The sequence below is a fragment of the Eutrigla gurnardus genome (genome assembly GCF_963514095.1).
Source record: "Eutrigla gurnardus genome assembly, chromosome: 9".
Taxonomy (NCBI): domain Eukaryota; kingdom Metazoa; phylum Chordata; class Actinopteri; order Perciformes; family Triglidae; genus Eutrigla; species Eutrigla gurnardus.
This window is the reverse complement of record NC_139923.1, coordinates 12,891,234-12,911,766: the sequence shown is the minus strand read 5'-3', so window position 1 is coordinate 12,911,766 and position 20,533 is coordinate 12,891,234. Positions and strand designations below refer to the sequence as shown.

Below are 20,533 nucleotides of genomic sequence, written 5' to 3'. Positions count from 1 at the left end.
AAGCTGTCGAGCGTATTACCCGCATTGACCGACAGAGGGCAGAAGTGCACTAAATCATGACGAGTTACCCTGATTCTGTGCAGGGTCGAAGAAGACGTGGACGTGATGCTGCTTTTGACCACTAACGCTACTTCTCGATAACACTCACGTAAAGTAACACCGGAACATTGTTATGTTTAATGTTTGGTAAATTATCTTATATGCACCACTAAAATACACCATCTAAGCTGCACCCGTGTTCTCCAGAAAGGTAAGTCTAAAAGAAAGGAGACTAACGTTACGTGGTCAGTACCTTCTATTAGCAACGTCAGCTAGCTTTAGGGGTGACGGTTGACGGCGGCGAAACAGTCAAATATAATGTTAGAACTAACGTTCATTTACATGAGAGTTGGGGAGCAGCATTTTTGTTGTCGAAGTTAATATGGTGATGTCATCTAGCTTATATATTAATTATGACATGCCTATAAGCTAGCTATTACCTAAGGTGCCTCGTTCTCCAGATATATTAGCACACCTTTGCTTCATTGCATGCAGTTCAGCACATTTTACTTTAAATTGACACCTTAACATGTTCTATCTCCTCAATGCAGAGGTCATCAGCGCCATGGCAACTGCACAGTCTGCTGTAACGTTTGCAGTGTGCATCCTCGTGATAACGGAGCTGATACTTGCCAAGAAGGACTACTATGATATACTGGGAGTTCCTAAAGATGCGACTGAGCGGCAGATAAAGAAAGCTTTCCACAAACTTGCGATGAAACATCACCCAGATAAGAACAAGAGCCCGGACGCTGAAGTGAAATTCAGAGAAATTGCTGAAGGTACAGTTGACCCTTTCTTTCTGATTTGGGTATGAAAAATTAATTGTTTATGGACATATTAAATCATTCTTATATCTAGTTTCATATTTGGTCCAGCATTGAGATTAAAGTATTTTTTAGCCTGTCTCAATATCAATTCAAGAACATTGGTGGGTGGATAGATAGGTCTGAACTTGTACATTACCATATTTTACCCATGTCATGGCTTTTTAAAGATCTAACTCTATACCTTTGATTTTCTTTTCTTTTTTGTGCAGCTTATGAAACGTTATCTGATGACACCAGAAGAAGAGAATATGACCAATTTAGTGACACCTCTTCATACTTCACTGGGGGCAGACATAGACAGGGTGCCCATCAACCTTTCAGCTTCAACTTTAATGACATTTTCAAAGACTTTGACATCTATAGCCAGAACAGGCATGCCCGTCAACGAAGACACTTTGATGAACACTCCAGGTCCCACAAGGAGTCACACAGCAGACATAAGAGACACTTTCAAGGAGGTCTCGGAGCAGGTATCTTTGATGACATGTATGACGACATAGAGAGAATGTTTACCTTTGATAGGCACACCAAACAGACTGACAACAAGTTTCACGGTGCATCAAAACAACACTGTAGAACAGTGACACAGCGCAGAGGAAATATGGTAACCACATACACAGACTGCACTGCATCTTAAGATGCGATGTAAAATGACTTCTGACTCAAAATTGCCTTAAAAGCATACAATATTGTTGTATTGCTGCGGTAACAGAAAGCCACTTGGTTCAAATGCTGTGAAATTTGTGCAGTGACATTGATATCTGACATTCAGGCACAGAATGATTTAACAGTGACACTCAATTTACTTAGCTTATTAAGTTATTTGTAAACCAAACTATTCCCTGTGTGTGTGCTCATCGACTTGTACATGACTGTAGTATTTTTTTAACTTATTGTTGAAATAAGCTGACAGATATTTTATCAGTACATTTTAAACATCTTCATTGATGGTAGAATTGTACTGTATGGAAAAATAATATCTTACTGAATTTGGCACAGGAATACCCATGTTTGCACACCTCAGTTTGCCACTAGTTCAATAGTTCCACCCTGTTATTTTGTACAGGGTTTTAGTTTCTTTTGTATAGGTTTTGCCATTGTGGGTCTCAAAACACAACTGAAGGTAGAAACAATAGCAGCCAGTGGAGTTTTGCTTATGGTTGTAGAATGGGGAGCAATGTCAACACAAATCTGTAACCCTCCACATGGTTTGTGAAAGTGTTGTTTGTGCTACATCTTGTTGAAATATTCATGGACACAACACTGCCAGTTACAATTTTTTGAATGTCATATATTGGAGACTTTGTGGTTAAATCTCATTTTGTGCACTTGTGAAGTATTTGTAAATATCTATAATGTAGGAAAGATATGTAAGACATGTTTGTGACTCTAGCCTTTCAATGAAAACATGAATCACAAATTTGAAACCCTTACTGTCCTGTATTTCATGGTGTTTGCAGTATTTTGGCTCATTTGTAATGCAAAGGATATCTGGACATCTTTAATACATAAAAAGTCACAAACATTTCTGAATCACACTGTTACTAATATAGTCTTGTAATTTCTAAACCTGAATCTACTTTTAATTAGAAAGCCTCAAATATAGGTATTTAAAAACTTTTGACTGGCACGTCCGATAAGCTACAAAGAATGATCTATATGTAAAATAACTTGCAGAGGACCAATTTAAACTGCAGACCATAGTACTATAGCGTTCATGTCACAAGCTTTTTTTTTTTTTATGGAAAGTGTTAAGGTGTAAAATATTGCGTTTTTACAATAACACTAAGTGTGAGAATACTGCAGTACTTCAATGCTGAAGAAATACTGTATGTAGACGTGCATACGGGCATCAGTGTTCAGCATATTTTCTGAATGCTGTGATCCACCAGTGTTGACAAGTACACTACATTACTGTTATCATATCATCTGTTACCTCTTATGTTTTGAACTAGTTACAGTGACATGCTCCTTTTACACTGTAGTGTGCAATATTTATTTCCTACGATAGTGTTGTGAATATTCAATGGCACTTTCAATTTTGTATAAAATGTGTTTTGAGAAATAAAAAGTCAAGATCAAACTGAGCTTCCTTCTATTTACTGAAAAAAAATGTAAGAGTGAAACTGTGTTTATTGATAGTCTGGATAAGATATCATATAACCGCAATGAACATTATTGTAGCCTTATAGTACATTGTTTTGCTTTGAGCACAACTCTGATGCTACCATTCAGTGTATACTGTAAAACCCCAATATGTGTCCATACGTTTGCCCACTAGGAATTCGCCAGATGGCTCATTCTCGTCTATATTCATGATTTCCACATATAAATATTTTGGTACCCACCGTGGTTACGGTGGCGTAAAGGAAAAGTAATTTGCCTTTTTTCATTCGTATGATGTCAGCCGCAAGGAAATGTAGTTCAGCAAGAGTCAAACCCCTATCACGGGACTGTTGAGCGAGACTGCAGTGAACTCAAACTCCCATGATTCAACTTAGACCAACCGTGTGCGCAGTTGTAGCTCCAAAGAGACGCCAGTAGCATTAGCCGAGAGACATTGAATGACTTTGTACCGCTGAGTGTCAGGGTAAAGAAAGTGGTCTATTTGACAGGTCGGGATTTGTTATCGGAGCTCATGGAGGCCCTCATACCTGTCATAAACAAGCTGCAGGATGTATTTAACACGGTCGGCGCAGATATCATTCAACTGCCGCAGATAGTTGTTGTGGGAACTCAGGTGAGAAACGTCACTTTGCTTCAAGGCTAGCAAGTTAGTTAGCCTGCGCCTGCTTATTGTTTTGGCTACTCCTTAGTTAGACCTCCGTTTTACTTTCAGTTTTGTGCAGCTGTAGTTTGTATAACTGCGAAGAGTCACACACGCATCTCCTTTTTAGATCCAAGCTAACTTTCTTAGCAGCTAAATTAGCATTAGCTACATGTGATCTCACTTACAATCTCAACGTAGCTAGCAATGTTTTTGGTTGATAGGGAAAGAGCAAGTATCCACATAAGTTTAAAATCACTACCCTTAAAATTAAATCAAACTCAATTTAGATTAGATTAGATATCGATTATTAAACACATTCCTCTCTTCAAACGATTCACTATACTACGAACCTGTCACTATGGAAAACATGCTGTTGTGTTTTTCAATTTTCCATTCACACACATACATCGACTCCCAGTTGCCAGTCTATTAGATCAATTTTGTTGAAGTTTTGAATATAATATTAGTGGTATGTAGTCTATCTTCATTCATGTAATTGGCCGAATACCTTGTGTGTACACACATTAAATCCTAATTGGTTTAAAGTGGCAGGTATTTGTCTGCACACATTTACTTTCACTGGTCAGCTAATAGGATGTGGCTGTCTCAGACATGTTGGCAGGCATCTGATGGTGTTACACTGAAACAAGGCTAGCCAGAGGGCAGTGTCTGTTTTTTCATGTTTCTCTTTGCCATATCTTCAAAGACCTTCAGTTAGGGACAGCTGTTATACGAACTAGTGCCAGTTACTGGTTGCCCCTGTCAGGTCTATTAATAGCCCTACATAGTACCTATCAGACAGGAAAAGAATTGGTTTACTGCTGCAGAGGAAGTAACTGATTACATGTGTAGCCGTCTTCTCCTAGTGAGGTCATCAGTACCAGTCCAGTTAAGAGGAATCTGCTACCCAAATGAGCTACGTGAGGTATTTCGGTTAAGCAGATCTTATTAGGAGTTACTCCACCACGCATGCCAATGAACCAGAAATGTCCTCCTAATAGCACTCAGTGCTTGGGTTAATTAAAGCTGTACAGTTGAAGGTGCCACAAGTTTTGTGTATGATCAGTGTGTGATGTTCAGCACTGCCAATCCCCAGAGCAGAACCTTTTTGGAGCCTACAACTAAATTAGACCTCTGGTCAAAATGCAGTCGAGACATATTTCTTTCTTTAACAAATCGACCCGCCAATGTTTTTTTTTTTTATGATGATGACGACGATGATGATGATGATGATGTTGTTGTTGTTGTTGTTATTATTGTTGACAGAGCAGTGGGAAGAGTTCGGTTTTAGAGAGCCTGGTTGGCAAGGACATCTTGCCACGTGGCACTGGCATCGTCACTCGCCGGCCCCTTATCCTACAGCTAGTGCACATCGATCCAGAGGACCGCAGGAAAACCAATGAAGAGAATGGTAACATCATAGTCACCTGTGTTATTTATGTATCTATGGAGTTGTTGCATATTGGTGAATTTAATATTTGGGTGTTTATAAAATCTGATAATAATGCAGCAGCTGCTAGTCATTTTTTAAAACATAATCAAGCAATCTTGATATGGATGTCTTAAATGTGTGTTGGGTTTCATACTGAGCCGGAAAGTTTACGGTTGGAAAATAACTTTTCAGTGCTGTCTGGTAGAGACAATCTACCAGACAGTTGAATTCAGACTCATGGTGCATTGTTGGGTTAGGTAATAATTAGTTGGACAGAATATGATAAGCGTCCATGTAAGTCCTGAAAACACACATCATATTTTATTATAATGATTTTAAAGGTGCTATTGACAACATTGATAACATCCAGCCACTAGATGTCTCACTCGCACCCCCCCTTCCATTGCATTCACTCGAAGCACATGCGCCCTCAATGGGTTGCCAGCAGCACAGCCTGCGTTTTCATGGTCGGAGTGACACTTGGACAGACTCAGTCATGTCAAGTGATGAATCTTTCGTGGTATGAATTCATTTTGCAACATGTAGCTATACATTTGGGTTACTTGGGACTGATACCGAAATGCCGCCTGCTTACCGTCAAACTTAGCCATTTTCCCGTTTTTTCCACACTAACTGGCAACCCAAAAGACTCTTGACCCCTGACTACGCAGAGATACCACGTGATCTTCTATATTGATATTCATGTTATTCTATTGGCTCACAAGCCTTGCTAGAACCACAGCCACATGTCGCACATCTACGCAGAGGTAAACAAAACATTAATTTTGGACCTGTCAAACAAATTTAAAATGATTAATTCACAATCAAAAAATGTATGTGATACTTTGATTCTGCACCTTTCTAAAATGTTAAATTTTAATTTATTCGTTTAAACAAAAGTGTTATCAATATGACCTTTAATTGTGGTGAAATCGGGACACTTTGGTACTGACTGTTGAAACCTGGGATATTTGAGTCTTTTACAGATATTTGTTGGGACTCAGAACACCCAACTGAAAACTGGTACATCTGGTCACCGTACATTAAGCAGATACAGATTGGTGTACTAAGTCTTGCCCAATACATTTTGTTGAGGGATTGTATGGGGATGTCGCAGTTAGGATTGATTCAGAGTGGAAGCCGTGAAGAGTCATTTAACTCTGGCCTTCTTATGCTGCACTTTCACTGAACACTTTCTGAGAATTGGAATCTTTTCTTAGATGGAAACATACTCTTTCCAAGGTCACGAGGTATAATAAGGATTTATTTAACCATGGGATGTTTTTATATTGCGTTAAATCATTAAACAGCAGTTTAACTGGGCACTGATACCATCAACCTCTCAGTGACAAAAACAGGGAGAAATGTTTCACGATTCTGTGTGTATTCAATGCAGTATTTTGGGAACAGCCTCTGGCCTATCTGCATTGCTGCAGTGTCATGCAGGAGCTGCAGAGAGCTAGGCTAACCCATTATCTCCTGTCATCTCTCTTTAACCACAGAATCAAAGAAAATTGGACGCCTTAACAGAGGTCCTTTTCCTTTTTCCTTGTTCCTTACCTCACGGTGTTTGTATATTACATCCCCTCCCCTGTCTCTTTGGCCTATTGTGTCCCATTCTGCCTTGCATTTGTGTAGCTTTTTTTCTTTTCAAAGCTACCAAACCACATGGCTTCCCTTTATTCAGCTCAAGCCTTCCCCTTATTTGAGGCTGGTCTCTGTCAGGTGAAGTAAGACGAAGAAAATGAGTGGATTCCTGTCAAAAATAGTGCTTGGATTAACATTTAAAAATCCACCTTTGACACTTAAGATGTCCTCAATACCAGCTTCCTCTATGATCACTAACAGACTCCACCCATGTAACATTGTTTCCTTTGTTTTGTTGCAATGCTGATTATTGCAGCTGAGATAAATGCTTTGTTTGTTAAACATCCTTGCTTCCCCATTTTTTTTTTGCTTTAGGCTTTTAAATGCTTCCATAACTGTTGTGTAAACGACAACAGTGGGTCCACTGTGTGATTTTATTTACGCTTCAGCTGTGGATTTTTGCTCAGGAGTTTCCATCCCATCTTTGCCAAGAGAAATCATCCCATGAGACCCAGCACTAGTAATAATAGTAACACTGATCTCAAGGCCACATCAGTTACTGAAACATCTGTCCTCAACTTTTTGATTTCTACAGGCATCGACGGAGAGGAATGGGGAAAATTTCTACACACCAAAAACAAGGTAGAGTTGTCACCCTCATGTCCCCACAATCTTATCTGCCAGAAAAACAATACTCTCAATGCTCCCAACACTGCTGTACTATATATATATATATATATATATATAGAAACATCTGAATATTTAATAAACTTGTGTCTGATTGTGGAATACTTCTGTTCTTTATCCTGCATTGATTCACTGCCATTTATGGATTAGTTAAATTCTGCAGCAAGATCTGTAATCTGCAATGGGGACCGGCATGCACCCTCTCAGAACATGAATATATTTGTGTGGCTGTTGGGTAAATGTCCTCCCAGGTTGTGTGTCTTGACCTCCACATAGTGCATTATGTTTGCACAAAGACACCCTTTTGATGCGCTGGTAGCCTCATGACAGTAAATCTCTTTGAAAACAAACTCTTATGTGTACTTTTCTTTCACTATGTTGTTATTGTTGTTTGAATATCAAAAATGACTACTTGCTGCTAACATATTGAAGTCTTTAGCTGGCATGGTTGTATTACTCTTTCAGATCTACACAGAATTTGAGGAGATCAGGCAAGAAATTGAAGCAGAAACAGAAAGGATTTCGGGCAATAACAAGGTATGCTATTTGTTGCCATCAAGGAACATCAAACGTTGCCAAACAAGAAATGATATCCATGCTCAAATCAGCACACAGTTGAGAACCTGAGCCTGTAAAAGTGACAAACATTTTCCTCCCCAGGGTATTAGTGATGAACCCATTCACCTGAAAATCTTCTCACCACATGTTGTGAACCTCACATTGGTGGACCTTCCTGGCATTACAAAGGTGAGATAGGTGTCCCTTTTTCCTCTAAAACTGAGTGATCTATGAACTCAAAATTATCCTGCAGATGAATTTATTATCTTGGAAGTCAAAAAGTATGTATTTGTTAAAACAGTTACCGGTGGGAGACCAGCCCATAGACATCGAGATCCAGATCAGAGAATTGATCTTCAAGTACATCTCCAACCCCAACTCCATCATCCTGGCTGTGACCGCTGCCAATACAGACATGGCAACCTCAGAGGCCCTAAAAGTAGCCCGCGAAATTGACCCAGATGGTAAATGGCCTTCTTGTTTATTAATTTCTTCCGTTGCTCCTTTTTCCCCGTTAAAGGTTTTTCCGGGGAGTTTATCCAGAACCGAATTGAGGGTCTAAGGATGAAGGGTGTTGTATGATGTAAAAACTGAAGTCCTGTGAGCCAGATTTGTGATATTAGGCAGTATAAACTACAAAAAAAAACTGAACTTCTGTTTATTTTTTTTAACTTCTTTTAACTTCTATATCATCAGCACTGCCATGCGTTGACATGTACATGTGCATGTGCATTTTCTGCCTCAGTGGTGTTTTTTTGAAGATGCGTGTATGATGTCTTCAGGCAGGAGGACGCTGGCGGTGGTGACTAAGCTGGATCTGATGGATGCTGGCACAGATGCTATGGATGTATTGATGGGCAGGGTCATTCCTGTCAAACTGGGCATTATTGGAGTTGTTAACAGGTAACACTGCACTAGTTACTAAGGAAGGAACAAACAAATGTTTTGTGCATGTTTTGGAAAAGTGGTTTTGGCTTCACCACTAAATAATAATAATAAACAATACAAATGTATTAAGACGATACAAGAGGTCTAATGGCAGGGACACAGTACCAACAAACGTGATTTAAAATGAATCCCTTCCTGAAGGTAAGAGGCTAGGGAAGATCGCTTATAATCTCGAGAGCTTCACTCTTCATACTGTATTATAGTCATATGCTTTGCTACTCTCTGCAGTTTAAATTCATTCCTAACATTCTGATTTTCAAACCATGTGATCATGTTAAACAATGTAATACTGGCCACCAGATTTTTATACACCATTTCCTGTAATATTACCTTGATCGGAGAGTTTATGTCAATAATGTTCAACTTTAATCACATGGTGGGAGATGGTGGTCATTCACTAAAAAGGCATGTCTAAGAGTAACTTACCAGTATCAGTATTTATTTTGTGCGTGTTTGTGCAATTTCTTAGGAGTCAGTTGGATATCAATCAGAAGAAGTTGGTGGCGGATGCCATTCGTGATGAATATGGCTTCTTACAAAAGAAGTACCCTTCCCTTGCAAACAGAAATGGAACCAAATATCTGGCCAGGACATTGAATAGGTATGGATTCTAAATGAATGTATTACTTAGATTTTATTTATTTTTTTAATTTAACAAATTCAATGTTTTCATTGCATATTTACTGTTACTCCCTCTATAAAGTGGGATTTCTTAATCTTCTATATTAACAGCATACTGTTGTATCAAATCTTCCTCTTTGTTCCCCCGAATTGTTTCTTTAATATTGTCATAGGTTACTCATGCACCATATCAGAGACTGTCTTCCTGAGCTGAAGACGAGGATCAACGTGCTGGCAGCCCAGTACCAGTCGTTACTCAACAGTTACGGCGAACCCGTCGATGACAAGAACTCCACGTTGTTGCAGCTCATCACCAAGTTTGCTGCAGAGTACTGCCACACCATAGAGGGCACAGCCAAGTACATTGAGACTGCTGAACTGTGAGTTATGCAACTCTCATAATTACTTGTACCTTCATACACCACTAAGGGGTGCTAGTATCATACTTATTCCTCTATGTAAAGTTTCCTCTTCTTTTTTTCAGATGTGGCGGAGCAAGAATCTGTTATATATTTCATGAAACATTTGGCCGTACTTTGGAGTCAGTAGATCCTCTGGGTGGCCTGACAACCATCGACGTACTCACAGCAATCAGAAATGCAACGGTGGGTCTTCTCTTCCTCTTCACCTTGCAATCAGAGTTCTAAACCTTTTTGAGGACTTATAGTGTCTTTGTATCTGACAGGGCCCGAGGCCTGCCTTATTTGTGCCTGAGGTTTCATTTGAGTTGCTGGTGAAGCGGCAGGTCAAGCGCCTGGAGGAACCCAGTCTCCGCTGCGTGGAGCTGGTTCACGAAGAGATGCAGAGGATTATCCAGCACTGCAGCAACTACAGCACACAGGTGAGGAGTTACCTGTTTTCAAGCTCTGGACTAACCATATCTCTGTTCTGGTAGTGTATTAAATATAAACAAACACTTATCGTGGCAATTGTTTATCTCTGCAGGAGTTACTGAGGTTTCCAAAGCTCCATGATGCCATAGTAGAAGTGGTCACCTCGTTACTCAGAAAGAGACTCCCAGTCACCAATGAAATGGTCAGGACCTGCTCACACTGGATGTCACTGTTTATTGGCATCTGAGTAGCGATTAATCATCTTTTATTTTTTATTTTTTTTCAGGTTCACAACCTGGTTGCCATTGAGCTGGCCTATATCAACACTAAGCACCCTGACTTTGCAGATGCCTGTGGCCTCATGAATAATAATATAGAGGTATGGCAATGCTACACTTCTTTGAATGGAAGTTAAGTTAATTCTGTGTTTTATAATATACCAAATGACAAAGTGAGAACAATGTGATAATGTTAGAGGGGTTGCTCATCATGATGGGCGTACAGAGGATTATGAACTGTCACTCCCTTCCGGCTTTATTGAGTTAGTTTCAGCTTGTTGTTTAGCTTCAAGCTGGCAACAGTTTTGATTCACTGCTCTCATTATATACAATATATATTTACCTGCTATAGTTTTTTGAGACATGGAAAATGGTTTCTAGATTTCCTCTTCAGAGATTTGACAGAGTTGTATTTTTCCAACGTACTTTTTCATAGGAGCAGAGACGCAATAGAATGAGAGACCTCCCCGCTGCGGTCCCCAGAGACAAGGTACAGTCAGTCTCCATGATTTGAATCATTTGAAGTTTCTTGTTGCAGGCAAAAACAGATTTTCTACAACTCTTGCACATAAAGATTCAGTCCAACATTTATCAACTCCAAAATTCTTCCATAAGAAAGCTAACACAGTTAATTTCTTCCCATAATGTTCAGTTCCTGTACCTCTGCCTGTAGCTCCTGCCAGTTTTCTATCCACTATTTTCTTCTTGGTGTTGTCTTTTTCCAGTCCTTTAAAGGCCCAGGTGGGCACCCTCTGCCCCCCTCTGAGCCTCTTGCCCTCGAGGGCGAGGCCACCAAGGTGTGTCCCATTTACTCACTGCCTGCCCACATTTAATCTAACCCCCAAGACCCTACATTCGTCCTTATTTCCCAGTTTACCCCATGCTCAGATCCCACTCGAAAGTTCTGTACTCCTCTAAATTCACCCAAACCTTTGTTGCAGCATGTGGTTGAGGCTTTAATGTCCTGGAAATGCAGTGGGATTTGAGGGACAGTTTTTACCCTCTATTAACCTGGTCTGAAAAACCTTTCATCTTCACTCTATCTGTGACTAACCCCTTTTTTTGCTGCATGCTTATTGTTCACAACTAATCTAATATTGCTTATTAGATATCATCCTAAACCTGGGTTATATCATCATCATTTCATCTCTACCTCAGTCTCAGTGCTTTCAGATAGTCTTTTTACTTTTATGTAGTAGTCTTCTTACATTCATGTAGAATGAACAATACTCTTATTTGCAGTGAAGTCAAACAGTTCCTCTTGCATGCTCCAATTTGAAACTGTTTTGGAAGTTAACATGAATTATACATCGACATGGTGCACTTCCAGCCCTTTTGAGTGCCTGAGTGTGTGTAGGATTCATCACTAGTCCTCAATCCCATTCTCTCTCCTCATGTAGGCAACAGCCGGTGGCTCTCACAGCGGCGCTGTCAGCGAGCAGACAGACGGAGGGACGGGGAACTGGAGGGGCATGTTGAGGAAGGGAGAGGACGGACAAGCTGGCGATAGAGCCATGGTCCTTGCAAGCCCACATAAGGGCCACGCTGTCAACCTGCTAGATGTGGTGGGTACTCTGCATTCGTGGACATGATATATGTTCGATCGTCCATGTCTCATCGTGGTCTGGTGCTTTTATAACAGCTTCAAACCATGGCGTGTTGCAAAAATAATTTCCACAATTTAAAGCATGTGTACTTTCTGTATTGTAGGTTATAAAGAACAGTCAAAACTTAAGCTATCTCTCTACAGTCATATATCATATGGAGAACAACAAGACAAGGGCGGGAGCACATTACACCAGTTTTAGCGTCGCTGCATTGGCTCCCTGTACGCTTCAGGATCGATTTTAAGGTTCTTTTACTAGTTTTTAAATGTCTTAACGGCCTTGCGCCCTCTTATTTAGCTGACCTGCTTTTACCATATCAACCCTCGTGGACCCTGAGGTCCTCCGGCACCGGCCTTTTATCCATACCAAAACCCAGAACTAAAACCCATGGTGAGGCGGCATTTAGCTACTATGGCCCCCACCTGTGGAACAGCCTGCCAGAGAGCCTCAGGACCGCAGAGACAGTTGATATTTTTAAAGGAAGGTTAAAGACACACCTTTTTAATCAGGCTTTTAACTAGTATTTTAAATTCTTCTTAACGTTCTTATGTGATTTTATCTTATTTTATGTGATTCTATCTTATTTTATATTTTTGCTTCTATCTTGTTTTTAGATGATATTGATCTTAAATAATTTTAGTTGTTTTACTTATCATTGGTATTGTTTTATGTTATTATCTTTATTATCTTTTACTAAGCTGGTCACTTATTTTTTCATGTGTTTTAGTTTTTAGCTTTAACTCCAGTGTTTCCTCAGGGGGGTCTTCCACACTGGGAGCTGTGTCTGGGTTGCTGCTGGGGGCGCTGTCCCTGGGTCCCTTTGGCTCGGCTGACTGTTGTCTGTCGGTGTCGGGGGGCCTGGGCACTGGTGCCCCTGTGGCACAGCCTGCGACTCCTCCCAGTGTGGATGGCCCCATAGATAGTGTTTCCTCAATCATCAGTGTCATGCCATTTCTCCCTATTGTCAGTAGTGAGAGTGTGCAGGTGTGTGTGTTTGTGTGTGTGTGCGTGTGTAGTGTGGAGGGTGGGAGGGAGGGGCTTTATTTGTAATTGTTTTTTCTTTTTCTTTTTTGATGTGTGTAAAGCACTTTGTGTTACATGTTTTTGTATGAAAAGTGCTCTATAAATAAAGGAAAGTAAAGTAAAGTAAAGATATAAAAGGCTTTAGGGGAAGTGGTTTTCTTCTGTAGTGGGCAAACACACCTTATAATGGGAAAAAAACCTTCGTTTTTACAGTTTTTTTATGTTTGATTTTTCTTGGACACATCCCACTTAATGCAATCCTTTTTTTAAGTAAAAGTGTAGTAATAATATCAACGTTAATACTTTTCCTTGTCAGCCTGTTCCAGTGTCTAGGAAGTTGTCTGCTCGGGAGCAGAGGGACTGTGAGGTCATCGAAAGGCTCATCAAGTCATACTTCCTTATTGTACGGAAAAACATCCAGGACAGGTACACGTGTACTCAGCCTCACTCATGATACAACGTTTAAAGTATTTGCATGTTTTGTCCCTTCCTATGTGCTGTACTGTCTCTTCACCCTCTGTTATTGTTTGACCTCAGTGTACCAAAGGCTGTGATGCACTTCTTGGTGAATCATGTGAAGGACTGCCTGCAGAGTGAGCTGGTGGGTCAGTTATACAAGGCGGGCCTGCTGGACGACCTTCTGACAGAGTCCGAGGACATGGCTCAGAGACGTAACGAGGCCGCTGAAATGCTCAAGGTAAGAGATTCAGATCAACGGTCACAATTGATCCCCAAAACAAGATCCTGTATCAATGACATGCTCACCACTCATTAATGTTCTGTTGTAGTATACCAAAGGAGCAGATCCAAGTCATCTTACTCACTAAAATGATAAGGAATTGAGATATATAGGGTTTTTTTTAGCTTGAAAGGATAGGCTCACAATTGTTCAAGTCCTTCTTAAAACAATAGTCATGTGACCACATAAACATTGGACAACATATGACTAATATGGGCCACTCAAGTTGCCTTCATCAATACTTTTGAGTGCCTTTTTGCACAGGAAGCCTATACTGTGCATTTTGTTCTCCATCACTTTTATTGTAAGCACAATACTAAGGGTTCGTTTGATACTCATGATGAACGGGGGGAATGATAACATCAGGCAAAACCTATTTCAGTGTTGGGCACCCGACTCGTGTTTTCATTCAGAGTAGCTTAATGTCGTACATTTGGTGTATAAACACAAGTTGATGTAGAATCCGGGGATGCCAATGTGTACCCAAAAGGCTGAGCTGAGGGTATAAGAAATGTCTTCTTATTCCCTCCTATTAGGAATTTTTTAATTGAAAATTGTTTTCATTTCTGTGTCCAGGCGTTGCAGAAAGCCAGCCAAGTGATCGCGGAGATCAGAGAAACCCACATGTGGTGAGGGCGGCCACTCGTCAGCAGGCTCTCTTCATCCATCATGGACCATCCGAACGCTCCTGCTGTGACTCCCAGCTCCTCGCACTGCAGAGAAGAACAACTTGAAAATGCACTGGTGTGGATATGTGTATATGGAAACATAGTTTTAATGTACAGTAAGGACAAGGATTTAAAGAAGGGTAGTACATATCAGCTCCTCACCGTCGGCATCACATGTACTTCTGTCCTAGTTATTATATTTTTCTTATGTAATTGAAACAATAAATAAATAGATAACGTTATGCATCGCCACTGTGTGGAGCCTACTGCTGTTCATGTAGATTTGATGTAAAGCTGGAACTGACAAATTAATAATGCAACATGTAGACGCTCTTTATCACACAAATTATCTTATCAGAGGTTCATAAAATAATGTGTCGACTGCTGATTGTTACAAAGAAATGCACTTAATTTAGGTATTATGGTGTGAAAAATGCCACTCCATCTCTACACACACTGTTTTCTGTTAGAAGCAGCTGTGTTTAATGCCGACATGAAACTATTCTACATCAGACCCATATTTGTCCCTTTTGTTTACATGTTTCCACTAGTTCTGTTCACATTTTTAGAGGTTTCAGTACATTGAACGAGCCATTACTGAGCGTTTCTGGCTGTTTGAGTCTTTGTATAAATGTGTTATGGTACTGTATATTGGAATATATTACACAGAAACAGACAATCTGCTTAGTTTGAGTGGATGTAATGACTTATTTATTGTTTTGTTATCATGATAATTGACATGTAACCCAACACAACAGAACAATGAATGCACGTATAATAGACACATGGGCCAATCACTGGTGTTGCGGTCTGCTTCGTCCTCATCTAGCTGGGCCTTTACCTCAGCCGGCCGCCCATCTTGCCCTTGCCGCGTCCTTTGGCACTGAAAGGATGCAGGGGAAAATGAATGCCAAGCACTGCAACCAATGGGTTCAATAAGTATCAAAGTATGAGGTCCTGAATAATTTGCAAAAATAATTAGATTACCATGCAGAACCTGCAAGAAGCAACATAGAACATATGATGCTATATGAACAAAGGGAGTGAAGACGTTTGTAAAGACTGCCAGTGTTAGGGATGCGTGGAGAGAATGGTTGACCTCGGAGAGGGTTTGTATAGCCAATCTGTAGTTTGAAGCGTGAGTTTTAACATTAAAATGATTTACTGTAAGTGATTGTGCTTTGTGATCTCTGATCTATGTAGATGAGGTAAGAGTATTTACCTCTGGTGGTCCTGGACTCGAGCAAGAAGCTGGTTAATCTGCAAGAACAAAGACCTTTTATAAATATGACACGTTAAGTCAATCAGGTTGTCAAGTGCAAAGCCCTCTGTTGAAACCGGCAAGGCCTGTGGCACTTGTGTCAGGAGACAAGAGGAGGCAGCAGAAACTTTCTTTTGATCACATCCTTGACAAACACATGAGAACATAATTGATCCTGATCCTGTACAGGGTCGTGCAAGGTTGTCTCAGGTGCTGTGTGGGTCGAGATCTTCCTCCTTTGTTTCGTATATGGACCTCATCGCCGAATCATGTTTTTGCATTATTATTTGGCATGCTGGATGACTTACATCGTACTTTTGTCTTTTGAGTTTTTCGCCGAGGTCAAACTTCTCAGCCTCCAGCCCCATCAGCCACTGGAACAGCTCGTTGGCCTTCTCCCTACACACAAACACCCAGAGGTCATATTTAGAGATAACCATGTTATATCCAATCATACCAAAGATTTGTGTCATCAAGTTCCTATTCATGGTGTACAGCTTTGACGTACTTCAGTTTATCTTCGCCCAGATGATCAACGCTGAGACCCTTCCTGCGGTCCGCCAGGATCTTCTTCTTCTTCTCCCTCTCAGTTTGTTTCTTAGCTCCTCTCCTGTTATCACTCTGTGTCGGTCATAGAGGAGAAAGATAGCTACATCTTTGATAGCTACATTTTTGTTGCGTTCAAGTCTGAACGCAACAAAAATGTGGATTTTTTTTATATTGTGTTTTTGCATTCATATTTTTCCTACAATGAATTGATAAAAAAAAAAACATATTAGGAAAACGAATACTACAGTGGTATTCTATTCTATTCTGATCCTTCACTGAAGTAAAGTGGTAAAACATTGTAAGACAACACCATTACAAGTTAACATCCCGCATTAATAAAATGATAGTTATTGTTGTAGTATTGCACACTATACGATATGTATTACTGTATTATCTGTATTGCTGCATTTACAGTATGTGTTAGCATCATGGTGATGGAGCATTTTCATATTTGGTAGGGTCATTTATATCTCTAAAGTACCAAAAGTAACTAAAGTTGTCAAGTCAGTGTAGTGAAAAGTTTGTTTCTCTCTCAAATATAGTGGAGTAGAAGTATAAAGCCGCATCTAATTGAAGTACGGTCAGCTCAGTACTTCAAAAGTGTACTTAAATACAAAACTTGTGTTAATATACTTACCAGTAGTTATATTCCTTTTTTTTTTTTTTTTACTACACCATTGATTCTATTTCCATTTTTGTTTATGTTCATGTACATTTTGGACTTTAGAAAGGTAAGAAAGAAAGTACCTACAGTGAGGGGAAACAAGTTGGTTTGCAGTTTGCTTAACTTAATTGAATTTAAGCTGCAGTCGGCAAGTCTGGCAGATCGAGTTGACTCAAATTTAGAATGTTTACAACACTCACGCTCCTCCCCCTCTACCACCGAACTCCTCCGCTCCCTCCCATCGATATTTCTGTTAACGCGCTCGTGTCTTCTCTCATCGATAAATGGCATGGAGTACACGCTACACAGAGGTAGGCTGGCTAACTTACTCATAGATAGCATCTGCTAACGTCATGTAGCGTATGCCTAGCTTGAGGCGTGTGCCTGTGATATTGTAACATGCGTGAGGGGGGAGGCGGGATCTGTGGCGTGTGCACGAACTGTGAACTGCGCTGAGTGGACAGGATGATACGGGCGCGGTGGACTTTTGCAAAACAAACAAGCTCTAGGTGCAGGTAGAGGCGCGTTTTTTCTTCTAAAACCGGATGATTTATGTTGTTCTATCTATCTTTAAAGAAGCCATAATATGCACATTTTCAGGTTCATACTAGAATATGTTTACATATAGACAAAAATACATGATCTTTCTCATTCTGTCTGTCTGAATATACCTGTAGTCGTGGAGAGATACTCAGATAGTAGTGGACATACTCAGATGGGCAGCCTTATATTCCAATTGATCTGCATGTGACATCGAAAGGGAAGCCAAAAATCTCCAATCTGCTTGTTGACTCATGATTTCTGAGGCAGCCCACAAAAACTGACTGGGTTTTCTTATTTCATAGTTTGTGGGTTGGTAGGAACTTCAGATAACCAATCATATCCCTATTCATGAAGCTTATGAATACAAACACTATAAGAGAGAGGAAGTTGAATGACCTTCTGTCCGGCACTGTACTGCTGGGTCATGTTTGACAGGGCCTTCTTCTTCTTGGCGTCCTCATCGTGCTTCTTACGATGCTCCTCCTGCTCCTTCCGCTCCTTTTCCTCCTGTATGCAGCACAGGCGTGTCATATAGAGGAGAAACTGATCATGTGGGTACGACATATGAGTTCATGCATGATCATACCGCGAGTCTAGCCTGCCTCTCCTTCTCTCTCTCTGTCCGGACCCTCAGCTGCTCAGCTCTCTCAGCACGACGTTTATCCTATAGAATGACATCACAGTGATTTGGACCGCACAGAAACGCAATAATAATGTCTCTTCGATTGACACACTCACAATTCTGGTCACCAGGGCGATGAGCTCCTCCTCCTCTTTCTTCCTCTGGATGAAGTGAGCCTCGATCAGAGACTGCAGCTCAGACAGATCCTTCTCCTGACGCTTCCGGTGGATGTCCTGCCATCAGAGAACCATATCGGGGAAATCAGAATGTCGTTCCAAATGGATGTTTCTATTAAGAAGGCGGCTTTTAATGAGGCTGACTCACATCAAAATCCACTTTGTCACCATCGGGGATCTTTGGGGCAGTGATATTTGTCATGAACCTGTGGAAGTGAACAGTTTGTTATTGTATGATGTATTTTAAGTTGATTTTCTACCTGCGTAACTAAAAAAGGGCTGAGACACGTACTTTGGCTTGGGCTTTGACTCATCTGGGATGAGGAATAGAAAAAAGAAGACATTGTGACGAGTGAGTAGGAAGATGTCGTTAACAAACTGTTGTGTTTGAACCAAAAAAAGATAAAAACATTAGAGTTCTCTCACCTGTCACTTCCTCTTGCGCTGATGATCAGGGACATAAATGATAAAAGTAAAACGTTTTTGAAATGAAATGAGGTAAAGTCCATAAAAACATGGTAAGATGCAACGTTCTTACCTTCTTCCTCCCTTCAGAAGTGTTGACGAAAAGAATAAAAATAATCAAGAATGAATAAATAAAGTGGAAAATTCATATCAATATTAACAGTAATAACATGAAAATACTAAAGTACAAAAATGAGTACATACTGAACTTCCTCCTCCAGGACTTCTTCCGTGTCCGACATTTTGTTATGGATGAGCTCTGCAAAATGGATCCCTATTAGCCTATTTTTAGATTGGCAAATATTTTTGATCATTTAACACCATAGCAGAGCATGACATGGAAACAGTTCATGTTGTTTACAGTGAGTGCCAGCACTGATCCAGATATCTGTGGTCACTGTGGCAAGAGTGGAAAAATGTATTCTGATCTTTTTTACGGCGTAGTATCGATGTCACAATAAACAATAGTAAAATTCTTGCAGTCAAAACCCATCAAAGTAAACAACTCAAGTACAGTATGCAAATACATTTACTGCTTTTTTTGTAATACTAAAATACAGCTGTCAAAAAAATTTGGTGGGATAAAAAGGAACATTTCCTCTTAAATGTGACTATAAAGTAGCACATATAAGAAAATGCTTCTCTACTTAACAAATATTTAGTTTTAATGTTGTATCAGGTTAAATATCAAGATATGCATTAACAGCTGTACCACTAGTGAGACATTTGCTTGAGTGGTTACGGATGCAGTGAGAACAAATGTAAGTAAATGTGACCTTAAAATAAAGCATCATATTTTTGCCCAGTTATTCCCAAGAGACAGTTGTTAGACATTTGTTTTAAGATGTATGACTAAACAAGGCTTTAGTTTAAAGTAGCAGCACCGGCGTAGGAGAGACCTTACCTGTGACTCACACAGAGGGAGCTTAGAGAAGAGCAACAGACTCCTTGAGTTTCACCAACAGGTTGAGCATCAAGGATACATAGTCCAGCCCTTCATACTCATGTGACTGTAGCACCCTATGGCTGGTCAGTTTATTGTTAGACAGCTGGATATTAGGGTTGTCTCACACACACACACACACACACACACACACACACACACACACACACACACACACACACACACACACACACACACACACACACACACACACACATTGCAGGTACATTCCTGCCCTGGTCAAATGTAATTTATCCATTCAAGCTTTTCAGCAGCCACTCACATTTCAACACTCCATGATTTAACAAGTGGTTAGGAGGGACCTGAAGCAACATTTCCTCCGAATAGCTTATAGCAATGCAAAACAACTATAACATTTTTTAAATATTTTTTTTATTGCTGAAGCAAGTACAAATAATTTCAAATATTCAATTGATGCAACCCACCACTGACACACAATATATTTTGGAAGGATTCAACTCATGTGCACTGCTGATTAACAGGAACACCAGGGTGCAATCTAAAGTTAAAACTTATACTTATAACTTATACTTATAACCTTTATCACTGCAGCTGCTGCTCCAATGCAACTAAACTGCAACGTTAGTGGCATGTAAACTGATGATAGCCTGTTAAATAAAACTGCATTTGGTCACTGAATAGTTGTTACGGTGGATACCCACTTACACA

The 20,533-nt window shown here is 40.2% G+C and overlaps 3 protein-coding genes across 6 annotated transcripts; 2 read left to right on the top strand and 1 right to left on the bottom strand.

The window, feature by feature from the left end:
* Positions 1-92: 92 nt before the first annotated feature.
* dnajb9a (DnaJ heat shock protein family (Hsp40) member B9a) lies at positions 93-1,525 on the top strand. The gene is made up of 3 exons (XM_084017750.1): positions 93-250; positions 591-821; positions 1,079-1,525. The coding sequence occupies exons 2-3, from the start codon at positions 605-607 to the stop codon at positions 1,504-1,506; spliced, it is 645 nt and encodes a 214-aa protein (XP_083873876.1). The 5' UTR covers positions 93-250; positions 591-604; the 3' UTR covers positions 1,507-1,525.
* A 1,872-nt stretch (positions 1,526-3,397) lies between these two features.
* Positions 3,398-14,862, top strand: dnm1l (dynamin 1-like). 4 transcript variants are annotated; one of them, XM_084017745.1, is made up of 20 exons: positions 3,398-3,609; positions 4,906-5,050; positions 6,574-6,603; positions 7,254-7,300; positions 7,811-7,882; positions 8,006-8,092; positions 8,205-8,367; positions 8,686-8,806; positions 9,321-9,452; positions 9,646-9,852; positions 9,957-10,077; positions 10,158-10,313; positions 10,418-10,507; positions 10,592-10,684; positions 11,020-11,073; positions 11,309-11,380; positions 11,984-12,148; positions 13,530-13,639; positions 13,751-13,910; positions 14,529-14,862. In XM_084017745.1, exons 1-20 carry the CDS (start codon positions 3,508-3,510, stop codon positions 14,583-14,585), a joined length of 2,184 nt encoding a protein of 727 aa, XP_083873871.1. In that variant the 5' UTR covers positions 3,398-3,507; the 3' UTR covers positions 14,586-14,862. The 4 variants fall into 4 exon arrangements, with proteins under 4 accessions (XP_083873871.1, XP_083873872.1, XP_083873873.1 ...); XM_084017746.1 differs by lacking the exon at positions 6,574-6,603; XM_084017747.1 differs by lacking the exon at positions 11,309-11,380.
* Positions 14,863-15,004: 142 nt separating this feature from the next.
* tnnt2d (troponin T2d, cardiac) lies at positions 15,005-18,930 on the bottom strand. Its single transcript, XM_084017749.1, has 10 exons — positions 18,862-18,930; positions 18,728-18,749; positions 18,584-18,641; positions 18,376-18,492; positions 18,224-18,301; positions 18,034-18,144; positions 16,390-16,502; positions 16,190-16,280; positions 15,843-15,880; positions 15,005-15,503 (listed from the first exon to the last, which is right to left on the bottom strand). The coding sequence occupies exons 3-10, from the start codon at positions 18,635-18,637 to the stop codon at positions 15,458-15,460; spliced, it is 648 nt and encodes a 215-aa protein (XP_083873875.1). The 5' UTR covers positions 18,638-18,641; positions 18,728-18,749; positions 18,862-18,930; the 3' UTR covers positions 15,005-15,457.
* Between the last annotated feature and the right edge of the window lie 1,603 nt (positions 18,931-20,533).